Source organism: Panthera uncia, chromosome A2, assembly GCF_023721935.1.
Source record: "Panthera uncia isolate 11264 chromosome A2, Puncia_PCG_1.0, whole genome shotgun sequence".
NCBI classification, from domain to species: domain Eukaryota; kingdom Metazoa; phylum Chordata; class Mammalia; order Carnivora; family Felidae; genus Panthera; species Panthera uncia.
In genome coordinates, this window is record NC_064816.1 from 79,122,790 (window position 1) to 79,142,077 (window position 19,288).

A 19,288-nucleotide genomic window follows, 5' to 3' on the forward strand; every position below is an offset into this window, starting at 1 on the left:
AGTCATCTTTTATAAATTGTATTATCATTCATATTTGAAAGATGAGAACTTAGAAGAATTCAGCTGGGTGGCAAAAGGAAGATGAAAACTTTGCCCTATACTCTACAAGTCACAATTGGCTTTTGAATTTAGTTTATTCCTGGGGTCTGCAACATCATGTATGAAATCTCATATTGGGAGTGTGTGCTCCTTTGGGGCTTTGGGACTCCAGGCAGGTGGAATAGCCCTCTAAAATCATAGCAAGCATGGGTACTCCTCCCAAGGGAGGATAAAGGCAAGGGGAGATGGGAAGATGACAGATAGTGCCCAAGATTTTAGAAATCTTTAGTTGTTTATGATGCGATTGTTCACAGTAATCTCTTCTCTAGGTAACTTTACACTTACAGGACTCTAGATCATATGAAAGATAAATAGAGACCATAAAAAATACAAAGAGAACACAGACACTATATAATCAGAATGTTCCACCTACTCTTATAAATATTTTCATTTTTGCATCATTGGTGAGTAGGGTAAGTGGGAAATTGTTCTTCCAACGGCTTCAGCATCAATCCATATTGCACGAGGAACTCTAAAAGCAGTTTACTATGCAATCCATTTTATTTGCTAAATAAAACTCCCCCCCCCTCCCTGCCCAAAGTGCCGAAATTATGGCAATCCCAAGAACACAATTTTGAGACATGCCAGGGGACAAGGGGGTTGTCTTGTGTCAGAGGATGCTGTAAGTCCTGAAGGAATCAGAAAGCTTTTCTTTAATGAATGACTCAGGACTCTTATTTTTAGTAGAAAAAATATAGATTTTAGCTGGTTAATTTTATTTAACTTTGAAGAACAGATGAGAGACCGGCATTTATCCTCCTCCCCCTATTCTCTGTGTGCAGTTTGGTGACATTACGATCTCCTGACTATTGCTCTGACTGCTCTGATTTCAAATGTGGGGTGCTATGTGCCAGCTGTATCATCTGCACCTTCCATTCTTACAGACAGAGATGGCTAGCTTCGTGGTACATGAACATGTAGACACAGGCAGAGAGACCCATTAGAGACGTATGCCAGCAGACATGATTTTTAAAAATTTCTTTGTTAATTTTGAACATAGACTGAGAGGCTGCAGGACATAGAAACTTTAGAGAAAGAGTCAAGTGGAAAAAAAGTTTAAATGATAGATTGTGCCTTAAGGCAGTAGTACTTTTTTTTTTTTTTTTTGGAAAATAAGAGCTTTTAGAAAGGTAATTTTTCTTTGGCTTCTTCCCCTGCCTTCCCCATCCTTTTAAGTCTGGTTTTAAAAAATAACTAAAATTATATACACAAAGCTGAGAGACATTATTCTTTTATTCCCCCTACTTTTTTTAGCTCTCTTATAAGATTATGATGTTTCTGATACTTTCCTTTAGCTGCTCTTCTGGCCAGATGGCACATTTAAAATTACTGTGTCATGATTTACCTTTCCTCCTGTTAATGCAAGAACTTAAAGCAGAGAAATCCAGGGACCAGCTCTTCACCTCACTGTGACAGAATTTAAAAATCATCGCCTCTCTCTTCTGTTGGTTTGCTAACCATGCACCTGGAAGGTTGTTTGATGAAGGAGTCTGGTAGACACCTGGTGGGACCTGGGTCACTTTGGATGTCACTCAAACATGGCCCCACTGACATCTTTTTTTTTTCTTTCTGCTTTCTTGTTTATTTTATTCCTGTGCTCTTTGTTTACCTTCTTTTTCCTCAGCCCCTTTTGCAGAACTGTCAGGGGTATTCTCAGGCATTGCTTAGACTGGGGAGAGGCAGAATACTCTTTGGCTATGTGTGTTCAGTGGCCATTTCTGGCCACTGTTGCTTTTCCCTTAGAAGCTGGGTCCCAGGATCTTCAGGCATTATGAAGTAAATCATCTTAAGACATTTGTCCCCGATGTAACTTTCCATTGACCACTGTGGCAAACTACCCAGATGGAATTTACAAGTCCTAACTTATCCTGGGATCCCACTAATATTGAAAAAACTAATAGTACTAAAAGTAGCAAATGGTGGCCACATCCAGGTATATGGACAAACTCCCTCATAATAGGGAAAAGCAGAATTTCAAAAACTGCTTTTCTTATTTTTCACTAAGACTCCAGAAGCTTCACAGCTGTATGTATCCTTGGTCTAGCTTTGGAAAGACATGACTTTGTGCACAGTTTTAGGGAAAAGGATGGGTAACTGAACACAACTGATTAATTTTATGAATGGATTCAAGCTTCAAAAATGCAAAGAATGGCATTTTTTAAGGATTGATTTGGCACATGGGATGCTGCAAGCATGTCAATTAAATTTTGGTACTTGAATCCCCTTTCATGTTTTAATTAAAATGTAAATACCATGGGCTTATTATCAGTTTGGCACAGAGAATGAATTCATTCAATTTTTCCTGCTGGAAAGAGCATTAGTTGTTTGGCTTTTCCTTGTAAAGAGACCTAGGAAAGAGGTTGAGGAAGGAATCAGGAATCAAAGATGGTTGTTAAATATGTCCTTGGCTTCTGAACTCTCAATACACTCCAGATACAGAATGAGTTAAATAGGAATTAAGTCGTTTCTATTGCTTGAATCTAATATTACCAGATAGGTAGCTAATACATTTTTGCTTTAAAAGAATGCCTTCTCTTTACTGTTTTCCTTTATACCTTTGGTAATGTAAAAGTGGCCAGACACTTTTTAGCTCTAGTAGAAGTCAACTCCGACTCGGTTTGGTTTTCTCCTTCAGCTGTAAAATAAACTCAGATTTCCCCATACCAAACACCTCCTCGTCCCACCCATTTCTGTTTTGGATGAGTAGTCTCTAGTGGGGTCTTACTTCCCCATCTTCAGTCTCTCATTTGTGACTTACTCCTGCCAGTCTGGCTCCAGCTGTGTTGGCATTTCTGAAACTGCTCTCGCTAAGGTCATTGATGACATCCTAATGACCAAATCAAATGGTCATTTTCTCTTTCCACATTCCTACTGATTTCTGTGCCTCATTTGACACTGTTGACACATCCCTTATGCCCCCTGATTTCTTTTGTTTCTAAACAGGGAAAGTTCTCCTGGAAGTGATTTCTGTGATACTCCACACCCTGGTTCTCTTGGCTTTGGGAGAAGTCCATTCAAAAGTCCTGACTACGGGTGCATTGTTTCTCATGATCATTTTTCTTTGATGATGGCATAATTACATTTATCATCTACTGTATTTCATTATGCACAGCCTGTAGGAGTTGCTAAATAAATGTTTCTTGAATTTAATTGTTTTAAGATACTCACCAATCTAGTATACTCGATAAACCACAGCATTACTCTACTATGGAGTTAGCACTTAGTTTCATAATTACATTGTTTAGGACTTCCAACTATCAATTTTGCCTCTGTACCTAAGCATCATAGGCAGCTAAAGTTAATAAAAATACCTTATAATTAAGCTAAATATATCTGAGTCAAAAATCATGACACATAATTTCATAAAGGACATATTTTAAATGTGAGAAGTGGTATGGGAGATCCATTTATTTTGGATGTAGTCATGATTTTCCAGAATATTTTGATACCTTGTATGCACATTTAGCAAAATATTTGGATTGGTTCTTTCCCTGAAAATTTGGACTGCATGGTGGCAAACTGTATTATGCCTTTTCTCTTTTAACTAATGTGTATTTTTTGAAATGTAGAAATACTGTGCAGATATATCAAGGTAATCTATGCTTTTACGTGGTTCTTCTCTTTCTTCTTTTGTTTTTAAGTAAAGTACATTCGGAAGTTGAGATTTTCAAGAAATGTACTTGCTGTGGCCAATAAACAGAGATTTAGAATTTCAAATTAAATCCTACTTTCATTTTGCAACTGTAATTACTAGGTCTCATTTTCCTTCTGGGCAAAAGATATTCTTTCAAAATTACAAGGACCTTATAGTCAATATATAAGAATAATCATAGAAAAATTTTCAGACCAAGCTAAACAAATACTTTATATATTATTTGAGGACAAAGTGCTAAGCAACATCTTCCATATTTTCTACATACCCCCCAAAAATGACATGGAAACTTACAGAATGAAATGATCTCAAGCACATATATTCTCCAAGGGGTGTTAGAACATGCTGAGATGGATAATGAGCTGTCATCATGGAAATACTCTAGAGATGTATGCTGTGAGCCCACAGACCTGAAATAGTACTATTATTATGAAACACTCTTTTCTGCAATTGTTTCAGTGTTCTGGCTTTCAATCCAGTGGTCTAAGCAGCTGTTCAAACCACTTCCTAAAAGTAAAAAAATCTGAATCTTCCTTTTCCTCCTTCATTTCCATAGCAACATTAAATATTTTAGTCTAAACCAAAATTGGTATGTATTTTCAGAACCATTAGATTGAAAAAAATGTCCCTCTTTTTAAGTAAATTATTACTGAAAGCTCTTGAATTATGATATTCTATTCTAACTTAAAATTCCATTGAAATGTAGCATTTTGTAATTGGCATGGTTTAAAACAATTAAATTGATATAGCTATTTAGTTTATGTGAAAATAATTTCATCTACATTAGCAAAATTTCCAATAAATTCTTTGGAAATATGTAAATTGCAAATCTTTTCAGATACTCTACATTATTTCTATTTATCTAGTCCAGCATGGTCCAATATAAATAAAATGCAAGCTACATAAGTAATTTAAACTTTCCCAGTAGCCCATTTTAAAAAGCAAATACGATCTGCTTTAAAAAGCAGATATAGTCAACTTTAATAATGGATTTTAAGCTGGTATATCAAAAACATTTAAGCACTCATCAATATAAAAAAGTAATGAGATATTATATGTTTCTATTTTTTCTTTTTATATTAAGTTTTGGAATCCAGTATGGATTTTTACATACATCCAAATTCAGAGTAGCCACATTTCAAGTGCCAGAAGCTTCCTGTGGCCACAAGCTACTGTATCAGCATGATCTAGTCAGTCTAGTGGCTTTTGTTGGCACCTGGTTTTTAGTCTAGTCTTTTATTAAAGCATTTTATGAAAGTAATGAACAGATGTGACTCTTTTCCTTTGTCTTTTGTTTGTTTCTTTGGCAGCCAGTGAGACCCACCTTGATGGGACTTGTCCTCTACCTTCAATACTTGTGTATGTGGGTGACTAAAATTAGCACAGTGATTATATACTAATAAACTGATACTACTCAGAGGAATGGTTTGTTACACAGAATGGAAGACGTTTCACTCACAGGACTGTGAGTACTGAAGAATACTTGCCAGAGGAATCCATTCGGAAACTGGTCCTTGGTGGCACTTGTTCTGGATGGGAAAATGGGGAATTAAAATCGAAATTCATTTATGGCAATTTAAAATTCATCTTTACTTTTTTTTGTTGTTGCTGTTATAACTCACCCCCAACCTTGTGCTCAAATTTAATGATTTTGTTTCTCTAAGATCCATGGAAGTTAGTGGACAGGACATACCCTGTTTTATGTATATGAATATATCTATAAATGTATTTCTTTTATGTGCATGCGAAATAGAAAAATTTGAATTCTTTTAGATCAGAATGAAAAAAAATCCTCATTTTCAAAAACTAAGCTTTGATTCTCATCATAAGAATGCTTATAGGAAAGTAAAGTCAGGGCACCTGGGTGACTCAGTGGATTAAGCATCTGACTCTTGATTTCCGTTCAGGTCATGATCTCATGGTTGGTGAGATTGAGCCCTGTGTTGGGCTCTGCGCTGACAGTATGGCACCTGTTTGGGATTCTCTCCCTCCCTTTCTCTCTGCCTCTCCCCTGCTCATGCTCTCTCTCTCAAAAATAAATTAAAAAACTTAAAAAAAAAAGTAAAGTCAATCCAGAACCTGAACTATACACAAACTGAAGAAGTCTTTTAAAATCAGGTTAAGATATTGTGTCATCACATTACTGAAATGAAAAGTGGAAAATTCTATCAATGAGTGTGTTGACTTACATCCATCAGTCCAAATATTTTGATACTTACAATTATTTGGATAGCTGAAGTTATGTATAAGCAGTTGAGTTAAACTGGTTTATGTTAGCAATATAAATCCTTCATGAGAATTATGATGTTATCTCTGCTACATATGACATAAAATTTGTGGACATGAACGTAAAATACTATACACATAATTAAAAACGGGGCACTATAAAAATGTGTATTTTATTATTACATTAATAAAAATTAAAATAGACCAAATTCTGATTGCTTTCTTATTGAGCTTTGTTTTGAAGACAGCATTCTACACTCTTCAACAATAAAAATGAACTAGAAGCCTGTTGAGGGCAATGACAAGGCCTAGTGTCACTACCTTCTGGGTTTGACAGGTGCTCCCCACTGCATCCTACACAGCTAATCGTACTCATTCCAGGCAGAATGACCATCCCTGCCATGTAACCTGTGTCTTCTAGTAAAGGTAAATTAGTTTTCCAGGAGAATCATTATTTCTTAAAAATCCTCCATGTGTAATGGGACTGCTTAGCATTATAAATTGAGAACTGTCCTTTCATTAGAAAGACAGAGCTGTATCACGGATAGAAGGCTGCTACCTTCCAAGAGCTTCCATTGGTTGTAAAATTGGCATTTTATATTATCATAATCTCACTAGGACCTACTTGCCATTCAGCGATTACATTGAGTTTACTGCAGCCCTGATGGTCTCATATTTATTCATGAAAGTTCTGTGGATTGCATTGTTCACTTGTGCTACCAGCAAAATGCGTTGACGTACTAAATAACTTTCAGTCAAGGACTGATTTTAGAGTTTACTTCTCCCCTCCCCTCCTCCACTTTTATCCTCTGCCTGATTCTAGGAACATTAAGTTTTAAACTGATGAATGAAATACATTTATTATCTATCAGACTGGATCTACTTTCTAAAATACATGGGAAAAACGTGTCCCTAACCTAACTTTTATTTCCCTTTCTTTATTACTTGGCTCATGTCATGGTAACTTTCTTTATTAAAAGGGACCTGTTAGAAATATAAATGTTCCCATAATTGTTTACAAAGCTACCTAAATATACCTAAATTAGATTTCCAAATTAAAAAGCACACATTAAAAATGGCAAACACAGCTTAACTGGAATTACTAATCTCCTTTATCAATATATTATAACTGCAAAGTGACACGTAATGTGATATACTAGAACTGCAGCTGAAAGGCAATTTTTTTTCACAGATTAAGCCGTAACATAAATTATACTAAGGACAGCAATAATGGTTTTCCCATGGGAAAAAGGTGCAGGAAATTAACCTTCAGAGTACAGTCGAGGACATTTTAAATGATAATGTTATTAATTTTTTTCTAGTCTTTTATGATTCTAATGCTAAAGTCATTGATAAAAAGTGTCTTAACATTTACATATCATCTTATTTTAATATTTCGCTAAAATAAGATAGTGCACCAGAGAACATTTGTTAAGAACATTAAGGCCATTGGACAACAGCAATGGCCAAGCAAATGAGGCCAGGGCTTGGTCTAGCAGTGTTCAGATGTGGGGGTGTTGTCTAGGAAGGCAAGGTGGCCTTTCAGGATGACTTAACAGCTGCCTGAAGCTATGGCATCCATGATGTATCGGAACCTTTCCTAAACCTATTGACATTTCCAGCTTGACTGTATCAGGTGTGTAATCACATTGGCAAGGGGGACTGGAGGCCAGAAGACTGAAGTGGGAGCACTTGCACAGGCTTTGGAGCTCTGGATATTGTGCATCTACCTTGTGTGATGTGGCTTCCACCATGTTTCCATTTAGAGTCTCAACCCATGCGGTGCACTGAGTGGATAATATTTTTACACTACCCTATCTTTCCAAGTGGCTCTCATGTTAGGATGGAAGACAGTGCCAACTACAGCCCTTGCTGACTAATAACACGGAGAAAGCAGCAGAAAAACCATTATTTAGAAATACAACCACTCATTTGTGATTAGCCATAAGTTATACGTGCATTATAATGCTGAACAACGAAAGAATTCCACAATGAACAATGAACAACAAAACGGTAGGATAAAAGCCATGGATGTGAAAAATACAGCCGTCCGTTTTTGACTGGCTACAAAGTATAATTTCCTCTCAAGTATAGTGCTAAAAACCAGTTTGTTCTTCCATTATGCTCTAACTCTTGTGGTTCCTTCTGATTGCTACCCTCGCTGCAATACTCACTGCTTATTGTGAGTTAGTTCTTCCTAATTTCCGGAAAGAAAAATTGATCGTGTGAGTTTTTTGAAGAAATTTCAGAGGAATTTGTGTTCTAAAGAGGTTCCACCATAAGGCACATTACAACATACGGATCCCTGACACTTTTATGATCCTACATTTGAGTGATGTCTTACTGCAAAGAAGCCAGACATTGTACCTCATAAATTGTTTATTTATAATAAACAAGGTTCAATGTGAAGAGAAAAAAGTTTGGATAACTTCCATCATAATTCAATTTGGGTTCACACCAAAGGACAGAATCACGAGGAAAGAGTTTCAAAGAACAGGGATTTTTATTCTCTGTCTCTTCCTGTTTTCATCTGCTTCTTGCTCTGGCTTCTGAGGCTGCAGTAGGGTGTCTGTTCAAGAAATGGCCCCATGAGGGGCAACTGGGTGGCTAGTCTGTGGTTAAGCATCCAACTCTTGATTTCGGCTCAGGTCATGATCTCATGGTTCATGAGTGTGAGCTCCGCACTGAACTCTGTGCTGACGATGAGAAGCCTGCTTGGGATTCTCTCTCTCCCAATCTCTCTCTGCCCCTACCTCACTTGCTCTCTCTTTCTCTCTCAAAATAAATAAACTTAAAAAAAATTCTCCTTTAAGAAAGAAATGGCCCTGTGAACCAAGGATGATGAGACAAACCTTTGCAATAAGTCTGGCTTAAATCAAAGTGAAGCAACAAGACAGAGCTCTCATTCCTAAATCACCAAGTTCTTGAGCATGACCAGAACTTTATTTTATAAGATTCCAAAGGAAGCCATACCCCGTTTCTTGGGAAGCACTTTGTATTGCCCTGCTTGGCATCAAAAGGAGGAGTCATGACAGCTGTTGTTCTGCAGTTATGTAAGCATGATCTCTCCTAGGAGCTGGAAGACAGACAAAATTCTCTCCCTTTTGGTCCTGTGATGATGGCGATGTTGCATCTGATTTACTACCTGTGATGAAAACTAGAACTCCATGGCAGAATACTTACATGAGTGAAGCCTTGCTACCTTTTCTTAGTACTAAGTTTATCATGCTTTAGATTTATATATAAGTGTAATTTTCTGAGTATGGAGGGAGTTTGCTGGGAGTCTGGCTAGATAAGCTACCACATACGTCTTTACCTCAAATGAGGAATAAAACATGTATGGGCAAGAATTCAGTCAGCCAAATAAATTAACTTGAAATAAATTATTTATCTGACTGGGTATTAAAATTTTTATTCATGGTCTGTACGTTTAGATATATACTTTTCTTAGACAGTAATGATGACTATTTCTTTAATAGATTATGTAGTAAAGGAAAACCATATAATTCATCATTCAAAGGAGGTCAAACTGGAGAGTGAAAAAGAAGCTATTAATAATTATGCCAGGATGACACAGAGCAGGACTGTCTCAAGCAAACAGGCATGTGCAGTCACCCTACGTAGTCTCATGGGGATGTAGGCTGTTAAAAAATTGTTTCTTACCATGTCGGAAATACGTGACACCATCACATATCAAGAAAGAATGGCAGAAGAGGGGAGGAGGGAAAAGCAGTGAGCGCCTTTAGAAGTAGTTGCTTTTCAAGGTTAGAAATGGTAAACAATAGTTTTTTTTTTTTTAAGATTAGCAGACAAAATGAGAAAATGTAAGCCCTTCCTCTTGATTGCAAAGAATCCCTTCTTTCATGAGTGTCATGAGAAAAGGACAGAGAAGGAAAAAGTAAGAGATAGCCTGGTTTATCCCACTATGAAATGGTGCTTTCAATAAAAAAAAAATGCAAGTAGGGGCACCTGGGTGGCTCAGTCGGTTAAGTGTCTGACTTCGGCTCAGGTCATAATCTTGTGGTAACTGGTCGGTTTGAGCCCTGAATGTGGCTCTGTGCTGACAGTGTGGAGCCTGCTTGGGATTCTCTCTTTCTCTCTCTCTCTCCCCCTCCTCCCAAAATAAATAAATAAACCTAAAAATGCAAGTAATGGGGACAGAGGCTATTATACAATGAGAAACATGAACATTATTGAAAACTGTTGAGTAGAGTTGGGGATGGGGAGACTTTTGTTTTTTTTCTGGCAGTTGCTGGTAATGACAGAGGGTCAATGCTTAAATACTTAATATGGAAACCCCAAAAAGCCCATTGGTCAAAACCTCTTTTGGGATTTTTGGGCGGCATGTTTCATATATATATATATATATATATATATATGAAAGCTTACATGGAATTAAGTTAGAAAAAAAATTTCTTTCTGCACAGAATTTTCCAATAAGGGTGAATGGGATTTTTGGTAATTAGAAGATATTTAACACATGACATTCTCCTGATTAAGCATCAATTTTGCCCATGGAGTGAGAAACTGTAGGTCTAATTGTCTAATTACACTTAAACTGTTGTCTATATTTACTGCACAATTTCCCATGATAAAATGCTGATATTATTTGCTGGGCTGTGCCATCAGGTCTCACTGAGGAACTGTTTTTCCTATGTTTTTGTGTCCTCAATTTCAGTGTAAGTTTTGTACAATTGGAATTTGTTTCTCACGATCTTTCTCTCATGGGGTCCCCAGCGGAGTTCTAGACACGTGTTGAGTGTTCCATACACCCTTGTTGGCTGCTGTTGATTGATGTTGTTGACGATGAACCTGGAGGTGCCACCTGTGGGCACTCTGCCTGTTGCTCTGAAATTGGAAGCCTTGCTCGGCCTGCTGGAAGAAACTTCCTTCTCTCTTTCTTCGGTTCCATGGCCTCATAAGAAGATCTCATGAAGATGGGAGGCATTTCCAGCTTTCCCCTCATAAGCATGTACCTGTCATGTTCAGTTTCATTTGGCTCTAGTACCCAACGGTTGTCTTTGTTTAAAATCATTACATTTTTTTTTCAGGGATACATCTTTATTAAGATGTCCTGTGCGTGCACATTAAAATGTCAGCATAATCTAATTATGAGCCAAATGAGGCACAGCAGCATTTACATCATTTGATAAATTTCCATCATTTGCAGGGGACTGGTGACTTGAATCCAAATACTTCTTGACAGCCGTGCTATAACAAACATTCTGTAGCTCCGGACAGCAGAGGCTTGTGGGTGGAGGTACATCCTTTCTTCTTCGGCTACTGCAACCCAGTTTTGAATGTGAATGCAAAACATCTCTTTACTTTCATACCTGGTTGTAAGGGAAGATACCATGAAATTGCTACAGGCCAGGGAAAATGTCAAAGGGCTTGGTTTAGACAGCTCTGGTTGGGATTCCCTTACATACTTTCGCTGATCCCCATGGAATTTTCTCCCAGGAAAAAGTTCAGGGAACACAAGGATAAACAGAGTCAAACCTAACTGTAATGCATGAGATGCAAATGAATAAGGCATGGTTCACAATCAAAATCTTGAATATGGGTCTTTTGTATGGATGCACACATTTCATGATCATTAAAAAATCCTATTTCAAGATGATGGGAAATACACTGAGCTTTCCCCCAACTCATTAAAAAAATATTTCCGGGTGTTCTAGAAATTCAAGTGAGAGAATGAAACTTTTTCATAATTGGAAACAGGGAACATGTAGAGGGCCAAGGGCAGCTTTGTTCTTTCTAGATACTTGCGTGTCCAGGAGCAGAGTGAACTGATCAGTTATCCAGAGACCTGAGAAAGTAGAGCTGTGATTTTTTTGGTTTCCTAAATCTTCAGGGTAGAGCTTTGCTTACCCTGATGTGATTTCCCTGCTTCTTTCACACTCCATTTAGTGTTATGAAATAACATGACAGAAACGCGAAGGATGGGAAAGAAAATGAGCTTGCCTTCTTTTGGCTTCCTAAGACTTGTGACCCTGAAAACATTGCTGTGACCTCAGAAACATTAGAGAGCTGACAAAAACATGAAGGCTGGGGGGACACCATTAGGGAAGAGGCAGCAGTGGCATCAGCGGGGCACTAACAGGGCAGAGGGGGCTGGGGCGAGAGTCAGACTGTTGGTTATTGGTGTGGCTGCCAGAAGCAAAGGGAGAAAGAGCTCCCAGGGGAGGTTAAGGTGGACTGGTTTGCTGGGATTGTTACAGGTGAGGAGCGGAAAGGCAATGAACGGAAACAGCATTGCAAGGGCTGAATAAAGAAATCAAAATTCTTTTAGGGTTGAAAAGAAGGTCACACACAATTCCTGCTCAGAAACTGAGGGCACCACAGTATCAGACACCATGAAGGAAGACAGAATAAATGGCAACACTGCCTTTGTCCTGAATAATAAAGGCTTGCATTGGGTCAGGAAACTTAGAAGAATGAGAGCAAATAATTAATGAAGGGACAGAAACAGAAGGAAGCATCTCCTGAAGCTCCCTAAAAGTACCAAAAATTTAAACAAGCCAAGGATGTGATGATGATATTTTAATCCTGCATTGCATTTCCATTTCCATCCTCCAAGTTAGAACTTCTACTGTATCTTGATCTCCACCCGTTTGTACATTCTTACTTCCCTAGTTAAATTTGTGGGAACAACACATAATACTTGTCTTGGGTATCTCTCCATGGTACTGAGAGTAAAGTGGGTATTCAACAAATACTTGGATAGTGAAGCAGAAAAGGTACAAACTGTGTTGTATTTCAACTGTGTTGAAATCTTTTCAATTTTTTTTTATTTTAATGAGCATTAATACCTTGATTTCATACTCTGTATTATACAGCTAAACATACTACTTTGTTCTTATTCTATCACAGCAAAAACATTCTAACTACACAATCCTTTAAAGACTTTCAGTTGTTCATCCAAAAGGGGAACAATGAAATATGGGAACCCTGTCATAGCTGATTATTTAAAATAAAGGTACGTGTGTGTGTGTGTGTGTGGAGGGGGGGGGTTCATTTCTCAATGCATGCCCTGCTGTCCCAACTATTTTATCAATGAAAATTGCTTTTAACTGAGAGTTGTAGAGGATGAGGAAAAGGTATTATGTCAACTCTTCCCCTTACCAGTTGGGTGCATAATTCTCAGCCCCTGAGCTTGTAAAGAATAAACAGATTTCAGATTCTCTAAGGTCATACACCATCTAAAACTTGTGATTCATGTTTCAGGTGATAAAGTTGGGGAGACGACATTGGCGGAACACAGAGACAAAGGAAATCAATTTATGGTAGACTGTGAAAGGAAGTGCCTGGGACCATAACCTTCTCACTAGGCTAGGTTTCTTGATCCATTCATATGGATCCTATTATACTGTGTATTTCTCTCATAGATTATACATTCATGACGTTCATATTCCTGTCCTCTAACATTTGGAAGAGAAGACCTGTCAGATGGTGGAAAGAGGCACAATGAATGCATATGCAATATTAAAAACCTTTGTTTTCTAATATTTATAAAGTACAATGAAATAATTTTAGAGGACCTTCAAATAGGATGACAAGCACATACCCGATATTTTATGACTACATGGGCCCCACTGCAGTAAAGAGGCCCCACTGTGTTAAATGAGAAGGAGAAGTTTTGGAGGTAGAAATGATTGGCATGCAGATCTGTGCTATTTACAGAACCATTACTTTCATGACTGTGAACTGGAAGATTTGGCTAACATGTACTCATGGCCCTAAATTCTTTGGTGATTGCATTCAAGGCTCTGAGAAAAAAAATCTAAGCTTCAGACTCAAGACCAGATTACACATAAAAATCCCAAACATTTATCTTACTATTTGGTGACTTAAACAAAATTGTCCACATCCTCTGACTCCCATCCTTCCCACCAAATACATTCCTCATTTTCCTCAGGGGCTTAGAGGTAAAACAGTAGAAAATAAACTATAAACCCAAAAGGTATAAGCTATTTTTAAAGAAAAGTTTAGATCAGTTGGCTCTACTTTTGAGATACTTTTTGAACCACAGAATATAAAATTATGCCAGATCATCTCAGCTTCAATATATCTCCTGGCAAGGCTTCAGCTATTATTAATGTACCCTTGTTTTACGTGGCTTTCACTTACGCCTACTTTCATAAATCGCTCTAGATTTCTCGTAGAGCTCGTATGGGTCAGGCTTCCTTGGGTCAAAGGCCTCTGTTGAGTCAGGAAAGGAAGTCCTGTGAAGGGCGGGTGGGAAGGGCAGGTTCTGCGGTATGGCCGGAGCAGATAAACTCGTTTGAGGACTGCCTTGATTTTCCCATCGGTCCATTATCTGGAAAGTGAAAGAGAACAGAAAATAGCTAAGAATGAATTTTTTCTTGCTATTTCCCTTGTCACATACTGCAACCCTCACCTTTACGTTAGACTTTCTTGCCCTGTGGACTTTTCCTCCATGAAACATTTCAAACTCTGGAATAAGTGTGAGAAAAGATTCTATTTCTCTATATTAAAGTACCATAGACTGTACCAAATACAAGTGGTATCTGACTTTTGAATGCAAGCTTATATAACCTTGTTACCTACTAGCTGGTAATCTTCAGCCAATCACTTAATCTCTCTGAGTCTGTTTTTTTTTTTCCCCTCTTATACAATAAAGATAACATGTATCTCAAGATAACTTTCCGTGTCTGTGTGTATAAAATGGTATTGGCCCTGATATATTACACCATTTTTACTGAGACAGAAGAGAATAAAGTAGTCTACATGTATTCTTTTGACACCTATGCATATTCCGATAATCTCCTATACCTGAACATTTGGTCACTTTCCTTACAACTTAAACTAATATTACAACCATCTGGGATTTATGAATTGTTCAAAGTCTTCTGTGAAGCTTCATTTACTGCTGATGTGGCAGTATTCTTCCCCCAAATGCTACTCTGATATTGCTAATACTATAATTTATTAAAGATCTAAAGGACACTTCCCAGTTTACCATGTTTTTTTCACACACGTTACCTTCTTTGGTCTGCACCATGGCCCCCTGAGGTAGGTAAGGCAGAGGCCAATATCCTTTTGTTGAAGAGAAAGCCAGTTAACTGAGATCACCTGTTTGCAATGTTAACTTCACCTTCATTCAATAATCAACTGATTCAAACTCAACTTAGACTTTTTTGCTTTGAATAAACCCGCGTTGTGTAAAACTCAGATTAGATTACCCTTTGTCTAAAATTTTGCATTGGGTCAGTGTGTTCTTCAGGCTAAAGGCTAACCTCCTCCAGGGGCAGTAGTGGCTCCTCATGACCTAGTTTCTGCTCTTTGTTCTCATACTCTCTAATGGTCTCTCCTCTCATTCCGTAGGATCCATCAGATTCTCTCCTGCCACTGAATCTTGCACACTTTCTTAATTTCTCCTTCTACCTGCGAAGTTTAGTCATTTTCTACTTTTTCACCTCCCATCCTCACTTTACCTGGCTACTAGATTCAGATGAGATGTCTCTTCTAGAAAGCCTTTGCTGACCATTCCTGAACTGGTTACATGTCCCTCCTGGATGTTCCCACAGCACCTCTACCTACAAGTCACACCCAAAATTCATGATGCTCAACTATAATGGCAAGTCTACCTATGTCTCCTCAAATAGATCATGATGGGGACAGATCCTACAGGGGACATAGTCTTTCTCATTGTTGTATTACCAACACAAAATAAGTGCTCAGAAAATGTTAATTTAATGAATGAATTAAATCATCAATAAAATATAGTCAGCTATTCTTTTTTTCCAAATCTGGTTGACTCATAACTGTTCTTTTTTTTTTTTTTTTTTCAAAACACAAACAAACTAGCTTTGATACACACTGTTCTGAACTTGGCAGGATTAAAACTTTCTGTCCCTTACTGCACTGCCCTGCTTTTGTTTCCATACTGGCTACATCTTGGTCAGGGCTCCTACATGAGCTCTGATTTATCAATTATAAATATTTAAAAGTTGGAGGGGATGTGAGGTCCCACATACTGTGCATATCACTGTGACTTGCAAAGTTCCCCGTGACTTGCTCACCTACCTGAGACTATGTCAGGTGTTGAGTGAGTCATCAGACTATGAAAGAAATGGGTCACTGACCTTCCTCTCAAAAAGATTGGTGCTATGGTCTGAATGTTTGTGTTCCCTGCCCCCCAAATTTATATGTCAAAATTCTAACACCCAAGGTGGTACCTTTGGGAGGCAATAAGGGTGGAGCCCTTGTGAATGGGATGAATGCCTTAATAAAGGAGATTCAGAGTCTAGAAGACCCTTCTGTCAGGTGACATAACAGAGAAAATATGGCCGCCTCAGAAGAGGCCTCTCACCAGACACTGAATATGGCAGCAGCTGGATCTTGGGCTTCCAGCCTCCAGAACTCTGGGGAATAAATTGCTATTGTTTATAAGCTATCCAGTCTATGGCACAGCAGTCTGAAGGGACTAAAACATATGGCTTCATTTTAATTTGTTTTCTATATGGGCTACTGACCAAGATTTCATTTAAACAAAATTTCTCTACCTAACGAGGCTGGAAAAGCCCTAGTTGAGTTCATTTCCCTAATATTAAACATAATCTCAAGAGCGCAAAGAAGTCCAGCTGCTGTTAGCGACAGACCCTGGGTCAAACCAATTTGTAACTATAATGGGAGTGCTGTTTACATAATAATACATTGAGGGGAATAAGTGGCAAATTTGCTTAGAATTTTAGCTAATATTCTGCTCAGTAGGTCTTTTGGTCCCACTTCATAAAAATCTTTAAATATGTATGCCATTAATTAATTTTATGGTAAAATTCATCTAGGAAGCCATCCTAGGTTTCTTTGTTCATCTATTCTCCATGTCTTTGCTATGATGGGAAGTCTCACATTTGTAGCTAAAGTCATATTCTTTTTTTTTTTTTTTTCCAGTTAAAATGACTGGCCATAGGTATCATGTGATGGGATTCTGGCTGTGACTTTCTCCCTTCTGTTTCTGAACATAAGATACTAAATTCTAAAAAGTAAATAAATTAGATATATGGACTGAGTAGCTGTAGAATCCCACTTGTCATCATAGGGCTTCAGCAAATGTCGATTTCTTTCTCTTGTCTTCTACTGAGGGTGAACTGATACTCACATAGGTCTTGTGGTATATGTATCACTTGTGTGAAGTCATGGGAGCAAACATGTTTCAGGTGAAATATTAGTGTTTCTAGAAAACATTTTTAAAACTACAGAACAAATAATGGTTTGGGCACTGCTGGGAAGGTTACTTGGGCAGATTGACAAATTCTACAATTTTTGTAGCACAGAAACAGGGGAATTAGTCAAGAGTCTGGTTTATGCTTAGTAAAGTGTTCACATCTTGCTGTGACATTTATCAATCCTTGAGCCACTCTGTCAGGGTTTCTTAAGAGACTGTAGAGCAGAAAATTACTGTGCCCATGAAATTACTGAAGAAGCAAACTCACAGTCTTTATAGCTCCCCACCCCTGGATTGTTATTTGTTGGCTCTGACGCAAAAGACCATGGAGCAGCCCACCCTCCCTGGAATTAGAGGCCACCCCCCTGCTCACTGGGGCTGATGTGCTGGTCTGACAGCATCTTCTGAAGGGTGCACTCTGTTGACTTCTTTCTCAGACAACTTAGTCTCTGGACTTCTGCTTTCTAGCTGGGATGCTCGGCTCATTTGTTCTTCTCAACCTTCTTGAACACCCTAGGTTCTGACCCTGTCCCATTGCCCAGACCCTTGGGCATCACTTGCTCTACCTAGTGTTTTCCTGACCTTGACCTTTCTAGAGTTGTGCTACCTGCCAGGCATTTACCTCTCACAGGCTTCTGGCCTTGTGTAGTCCCAGTGGTGTCCATAGCTAGGCAGGTATTTATAAATATCTCACTAGAGTAAGGAAAATGGAAATGAAGTTGCTTTCAGTATCTGGGAGAAACCTTGTATCTCTGCAGGCCTTGGTAAATGAATGAATCCTCGACTGTTTGAAGGTACAGTCATTGAATTAGCAGTGGACATATAGTCCATGACAGGGCCTCAAATGGTAAAATAGGATAAACTAATCATGATGCAGTTAGTATTTTGATCCCCACTTCTGATCTGGGGTGCACAGTGGGAGTGTGAATAAGGCAGCCTCTCACCTCACATGAAGTAATCTATTTAGAAACTGTTTGCTTCATATAGAAGCTGGTGTAGTCTAAACACCTCCCTTCACTATTTTAGGGCAAGGATGGGATGTGAAGGCATTTGGCTTGATTCTGTCCTTGAAGAATGAACTTGGATCCCTTCCAGATGGAAAGCAGGAGAACTCACTATAATTAGTGTATTACTTGTTACAAAGAAAATGACTATCTCAATGTGGATTAGTTTATAATGTAGAGTCATGGAATAGAAGAGGGTAGGCAAGTGACACAAGACCAGAAGGAGGAGAGATCTCACTCAGAATAACATTTCCTTAATCTGAGTACAGATGGTGTTAATCCTTCTCAGAGGAGAGAGTCTATAAATCCATATACTGTGGGCATATATTTATATATTTGTTTAAAGGAATACCTTAGCAAACTATGTTCATTTTATAGAGTCATTAATTTATTAAGGTTTTATGCATGGAGGGTCTGCTTCTAGGATGACAGTACTTTATATTTTCGAGCTCAATATGTAGAGGCACTGTTTTAAGCACTTTACATGGATTAGCTGATAGACTCTTAACAATAACTATAGGAGTGGGTACTCTTATTGTCCCCATCTTACAGACAGAACTTGAGATACTGATGACTTAAGCGGTTAGTTGAAAGTCACACAGCTAGTAAGGAGAAGAAGCAAAGTTCGAACCCAGGAAGTGTGCCTTCAGAGCCTGCACCCTAAAACGTATATCGCACTGCCTCTCATTATAGTCCTTAGTCTAAAGAACTTCTGGCAGATACATGGAGGACATTAATTCAACAGTCTTATATCCTCACTCAGCCTCGAACCTGGAAGTCCAAGCCTTAGCTTTCGTAGGGATGTATGGACTCAAGATTAATTGTAAATTGAATTCTATAAAATGTTTTTTGGAATTATTGACTATGGATGTCATTACTGTAATGACAGCAAATGCTGTAATTATGTCAAATGGCATTATTTGTATAAACATGGTACATATAAGGAAATCATTAAATTGCATAATTGTAGCACCATGATGAAGTTTCAAGGTTCCTTGTTAAATTAGATAAAGATGTATCTAGACACAGAGCACAGATTAACTTTGGTGATGAAAGGAAATTATTTAAATTTTGGCCATGATAAAACAAATTTCATTTAAAACATTTTAAAAACAC

The 19,288-nt window shown here is 38.1% G+C and overlaps 1 protein-coding gene across 1 annotated transcript in view; it reads right to left on the reverse strand.

Moving 5' to 3' along the window:
* MAGI2 (membrane associated guanylate kinase, WW and PDZ domain containing 2) overlaps positions 1 to 19,288 on the reverse strand; it is a 1,334,434-nt gene that overhangs the window by 176,895 nt on the left and 1,138,251 nt on the right. The window contains exons 13-14 of the mRNA XM_049642268.1: positions 14,108 to 14,297; positions 5,239 to 5,280 (exon numbers count right to left, since the gene is read on the reverse strand). Coding sequence (XP_049498225.1) covers positions 5,239 to 5,280; positions 14,108 to 14,297 — 232 coding nt within the window. The remainder of the gene's footprint in view (positions 1 to 5,238; positions 5,281 to 14,107; positions 14,298 to 19,288) is intronic.